General features: G+C 40.1%; 1 protein-coding gene across 2 annotated transcripts in view; it reads left to right on the top strand.

The window, feature by feature from the left end:
* Nucleotides 1-3,780: 3,780 nt before the first annotated feature.
* Nucleotides 3,781-6,000, top strand: part of uhrf2 (ubiquitin like with PHD and ring finger domains 2) — a 42,818-nt gene continuing 40,598 nt past the window's right edge. For both annotated transcript variants that reach the window (XM_005735179.2, XM_005735178.2), the window contains exon 1: nt 3,781-4,154. In XM_005735179.2, coding sequence (XP_005735236.1) covers nt 4,002-4,154 — 153 coding nt within the window. In that variant the 5' untranslated portion in view covers nt 3,781-4,001. The remainder of the gene's footprint in view (nt 4,155-6,000) is intronic.

Genomic DNA, 6,000 nt, shown 5'->3' with positions numbered 1-6,000 from the left:
TACACAAATTAATACACGCGTAAAAATCCACCAACTGATAAAGCCACAATGCACAGAATGACACTGTTTAAAGTTCATTTACACTTAAGGGCTTAAGCGCCTTTAAATAAGTTAGATGAGATATAAAAGAATGTTCGTGTACGACGTAAAGTTCTGCAACGCACACGTCTCACGTTTGGCCGGTAGATGTCGCTAGAGATCAATGTACGGCAGATGAGCGTCACACGCCTGTGATTAGAGTGAAAATTTCCCTTCTTTTAATCTCTCAGGTCGTCCCTTAACCTCTTTATTAATTACCCCAAATCACATTGTGGCTATACTTGTAATTAGAGTGTGATTTAGCACAACATGTAATACAACTCATAGGTTTACATTAACAAAGCACGTGACATGGAGCCGCAGTAAAATGAGCAACTCTGACAACGAGGAGGTCTCCTGCTGGGACAACTGTTAATTAAGCAATTATGCCACCAGGGAACCGTGCTGCACAGAGACTTCAGCGCAGCTAAAAGGTGGGTTTTCAGTCCAGTATGGGCCCTCATTTTGGCGCAAAATAATGGATGATTATGAGTTATATGACACTTAAGAAATACATTAAGAAAATCCGACTAATATATAAAGCACAAAATACGAAAATATGTGTACTTTCTCCAGTAAATCGTAAAAGGGATATCCAGAAGGTTGGAAATACTGAAGATGGTCAAGAAATTGCTTCCATATGTCTGCAGCATAGTTGCGATACTATGACTGCATTTTAAGTGCCCCGCATGCTTTTGTAGAACATAATGCATGTATTTGATCCCATGTGTCATTAAGTGAAAATATAAATGAAAAAAGAAGAGCAATTGGTTTCCTTGCTGGAGCAAGAGTAGCATCTTTCTCAAAGTGATGCAGCTGTAGGCCTTCTTGTGAGAAGGTGGAAGGTTTGACTAAAATTCAATACTGTGAAAAACTCTTGAGTCACCCTTATTTCTTTATATTTTTAAGATGAAACTTAGAATAGGTGCCAAAGTGAACTGATACATATGCAAACATTAATGGAAATTCAGTATGCAAGACAAAAACAGTTGATACAATTCTAAAGAGCTTGAAAGTCAGTATTTTCGTATGACCACCTTTGTTCTTCAGCACAGCAAGAAGCTTTCTTGTCATTTCTTTAAATATTCTTCAGGAATAGTTCTCTAGATTTTTTGAAGACATCTAAAACTCTGTTCTGTCAAGATGGTCCCACTGCTTCAATAATGTTAAAGTCTGGCCTCTGGGGAGGCCAATCTATGACTGATATCGTACCACTGTTTGTTTTTCCAAATATGCTTTTACTGCATTGCTAGTCTGTTTGAGATCATTGTTATGCTCTTGTCAGTCAGTCTTTCTAGACAATATTGTATTGTGGATCAAAATCTGATGGTACTTTTCTGGCTTAATAAATCCATATTAACAAGATCCCCCAAGACCACTGACTGAACTGTGGGCCCAAACACGATAGAACCTCTGCTGTGTTTTAGGTCTTTCCTAATATTGACAACAATTTAAACCACAAATTTCAAATTTGGATTCATCACTCCATGAAACCTGTTGCCACTGACTTTCAGTGCAGTTATTGTGTAATTTGGCATACCTCATCCTTTTCTCCCTGTTTTCCTTATGTAAGAATCATTTCTTGACAGCCACCCTTCCACTGAAATAATTTCTGATGAAGCTTTGGCAAACATGGATCAATTGAAGAGCAAAATGTATACTGCACTGCACAAAGTCTGTGCAGGCCAGTCAAGTTCTTCCAGAACTCGCTCATCTCTGTCTTTATGGACCTTGCTTTGTGTGCAACACGAAGAGGCCATCTTCAAACTGTTCTGTCGGCATTGTTTTGGCACAATGCAGAGAGACAAGTACCGCTCTCCTGGCAACTGCCAAACCCAGACTTTTCCATCGGCATGCCAGATGAAGAACCATGATTTGTCACCCCAGAACACACTGAACAAAAAGAACACACTGTTCTTGAGCCAATCTGAAGGCCATGTGAAGTTTGGAGCTCTGACTCTGCAGAAAGTTGTTGACCTCTGTGCACTATATGCCTCAACATGCACTGACCCCGCTCTGTGATTTTTCATGGCCTACCACGTCATGACTCAGTTGCTGTAGTTCCCAATTGCTTCCGCTTTGTTACATTACCACTAACAGTTGTCTGTGAAATATTCAGATTGAGGAAATTTCATGACTGGACTTGTTGCACAGGTGGCGTCCTATCACAGTGCCATGCTGGAATTCACTGAGCTCTTGAGAGCGACCCATTCTTTCACAAGAAACAGTAGAAGCAGTCTGCATGCCTACGTGCTTCATTATATACACCCGTGACCGTGGAAGTGATTGGAACGCCTGAACTCAATGATTTGGATGAGTGAATACTTTTGGGAATTGAATGTATCTCTCAGGTCCTGTGTCAGGTCTTTGCTGGATTTTTTCCCGTTTTTATGGACATGACTTTCATATACTGCTTACCCGCTTTAGATAGTTTCTCACACCTGCTACATCTTCTTTTGTCCTGCACACCATGCTGAGATATGTCAAATTTTCAGCTAATAGCACTCTGGCAAACCCCTTGTTGGTGCAAAAATATAAATTTATGTCTGTCAAGCTGTGCTGTCTTTAGTATTTGTTAATACTTACTAAAAAAGTACAAACAAATGCAGGTGGTGAAGCAGATTTTCAGTGTTTTTTCTCTCTCTATCCCTCTTCTTCTCTATTTTCTCTCCCTTTCCTCTGTTAACTTTCTCCCTTTGCTCTGACAATATGAGTAAGTCGTTCCAAATCAACACTTGATGCCATCTCCTTCACCCAATCTAATAAAAATCTAATAAAATATGACTATCAAATGGACCAGTATAGCAAAAGCTATAATGGTCCACTTGGAAATATAAATATGTTGGACATCAGTTGTGACTGCTAAAAAAGAAAGAAAAAGAAAACACAATTAGGCTAAGTTTTTAATTTTTAGATTGGTGTTAAGTGGTTTACTGGGTCATTATAGTTAAATAAATAAAAAATAGAGAGGTAATATGCTAAAATTCTATTACAGCCTGCCCGATGTGGTATTGATGAGCATACTTCTTGAGACTTTGGCTGTCTAAAAATCTTTGAGTAAACTGTTTTCAAAAAGTTCAGTGTTTTTATGGTAATATCTGCACTGATTTGCCCAAATCTTTTCTCTGATATATGCCCTCCATACACCAAAAAAGAAAAAGATGAAAACAAACTATGAAACTAACTAAAACAAAACCTTTTGAATAAAAACTAAACTGAATTAAAAAAAAAAAAAAAGTCAAAACAACCTACAAACAACCAGGTACAAGGAGTGGACTGAAAATGAGTGAAAAAAGCACCGAGTGGCCTCAAGAAAGACCTCTAGACAGCCTGAAGAACTCTTTGCAGTATGGCTCATTGAAGTCTTCAGCGCTGTAGACTTCTTTATAGGACCCTGGTTTAGGCCGAGGAGCATACGTCACACATAGTAACATATAGCCCCCACGTGTTGTTGCTAAACATACCATAAGCTTGTTCGGTGGTCTGTACTTGTGTTATACTGCAAAGGGCCTTTTATGTCACTCCTAAGTCCCTGCTGCGTCATTACGTATTTAAGCCTTTCACGCAAACCCCGCAGTATTATTGTAAGACAGCCAACTTGACCTCGTAAGTACACAATAAGAAGTCAAATTCAAATGGTCCCCCCATTATTTTTAGACTAAAAGGGGGAGCTGTGCCTTTAAAACTGCACACTGTGCTTAACGTTACTTCGCGAGATTTGCTTGGCGCCGCGACCTCATGTGAGGCACCTCCTGCGCGAGCCAGTCAGACGTTACCTCTGCAGAGGAAAACGCAATGAAGCCCTAAAAAACACTGACCATTTAAAAAAAAATCTTTAACCCTGGGGCGGGGGAAAACAATTTGTTGCCCCGAATTACCGTTGTAACTGTTGTTTATCTGAGGCGTAAGACGGCGGCGCAACGATGTGGATCCAGGTTCGTACTATAGACGGGAAGGAGACACGAACCGTTGATGATCTTTCTAGATTGACAAAAATTGAGTCCTTACGCCTGAAAATACAAGACATCTTCAATGTAAGCCCGCAACAGCAGCGCCTCTTCTACCGAGGGAAACAGGTAAAGCCGTGTTTTTGTTTCACCCCGTCACGCAACAGTCAGTTTTTTGACGCTTGGCGAGAGGGTTACGGGTTGCTCGTTGGAGAGTGAGCGGTCCTCCTCTGAGTGTTGTAGCCGTTTCGGACCCTTGCGAGCTTCCTGTTTTGATAGGAATTCGCCAATAGTTCTTGCGCAAGAGAACCGGGGGTACACCGTGTGCAGCAGTCCTCTGGGACGGCACGGATGCGTGTGCCTCCCCATTTTTGTCCCCCCTCCCCACATTGTTTAGGTTGGTGCTGTGGAGAACTGCATGCAACAAATGTCCCACCACAGTAGACATGTTTGTTTACATTGCCGCGCGAGAGAATAGGGAAGCTCGCGCTCTGTATCCCCATGTAGAACGAAAGTAGTGCTGTGCAAACCAAACAGCCCACATCCCTCACAGATGTGCACCCCATTAACAGTTTTTTTTCTTCTTTCTTTCTTTTTTGTACATTTAAGTATCCTGAAAACACGCTCACGTATATCTGCACTGTATTTCTAACTTGGGTGAGTCGTTTTTTCAAGCTTTTATTGATCCTGTGTTGTGTTTGCGCTCGTGGTGGGTTTTAAGGAAGTACAACACGTGCCCTGACATCTAAAAGCAAGTGTAGTGTTTACAATGTGGCGTCACCACGGTACTCTCACTGTACAGTGAGGACAGTGAGGGCTGTCTACTGTAAACATGCCTGCCTGCCTGCCCTGTCTGCCTTGCCTGACACTGTTGTGCACACACTGCGCTCTGTAACATCCAGATTCACACGGAATACAGGCATGTTTTGCATTAGACACATAACTGGGGTCCAGACTCTGAGCCTGTCCTCAATGCCATATGATTCTGCTTTGCAAGGCATTGATCCAGTATTTATTTAGCCGCTATAAAAGTCTAATACTTATATTATAAATGCACAGTTAATATGGTATATATAGAAATCTGTGTTGGAGTTCATATTAAACAAAGTCTCTTTTATGTGCCCCTTATTACTTCAACAGTTCAGGCTCTAGAACAAGAGTTTATACCTAAGCTACTAAAATGTTATCTTTTATTATAATTGCACCATTACTTATTTATTACATTAAGATTTTGCTAAATGAATGATAGTAAACTGTTTTCTGTAGTGCATGGTATGTCAAATGTTAAAGAAAAGCATTAATGTGTATTCTTAAATATTCTCAGGTAAATAAATATGACTTTAACCTTTTAGTGTGTGCTTTTAAATACTATTAGAAGTATTATGTAAACAATCTAACATTTACATTGTATGTAATTTAATCTGCCCGCATAGACCACTTTGGCTTTTTATATTGCTTTCATAAAAAAAGGCAAAATGTAACATTTTTTGAGATATAAGTGGAAGCATGGTAATGTAGTATGTCACACCTGATAGCAGCAGTGTTCAAGGGGAAGTGTTACAAAAATAAAGAGCTCAAGACTAATTTGAGATTAAGACAATATCTGATTGGTTTTCAGGCTAGAATATGGCAAGAATATGTGGTAATTGGCTTCGGCTTGCAAGATTTTAGTGCACAATTTATCTATCTTTCATATTAATGAAAAAAAAAGCTCATCATCATCATCATCACTAGCTTTCCATGAAGACGATCGTGAAAGCTGTAATCAGCTTCCATGAGACAGGCGTGCACATTTGTGTGTGTCATGGCGGACGGTCGCATGCAGCTAGCAGCCTCACAGCCTCACAGCCTGTGCTTATTTCTTTATTTTAATGCATGCTGGCGCATTTTACGATCTACCACACATGCATGCATGCAGACTTTTTGTAGCTGTTGAAGGAGTCTATGCAAAAAGCATTAGGAAAATCTATCTATC

Source organism: Pundamilia nyererei, unplaced genomic scaffold (genome assembly GCF_000239375.1).
Source record: "Pundamilia nyererei isolate P.nyererei 1_Seehausen unplaced genomic scaffold, PunNye1.0 scaffold00063, whole genome shotgun sequence".
Classification (NCBI taxonomy): Eukaryota; Metazoa; Chordata; class Actinopteri; order Cichliformes; family Cichlidae; genus Pundamilia; species Pundamilia nyererei.
Note: the sequence above shows the minus strand (reverse complement) of the source record. Positions and strands in the feature narration are given on the sequence as shown.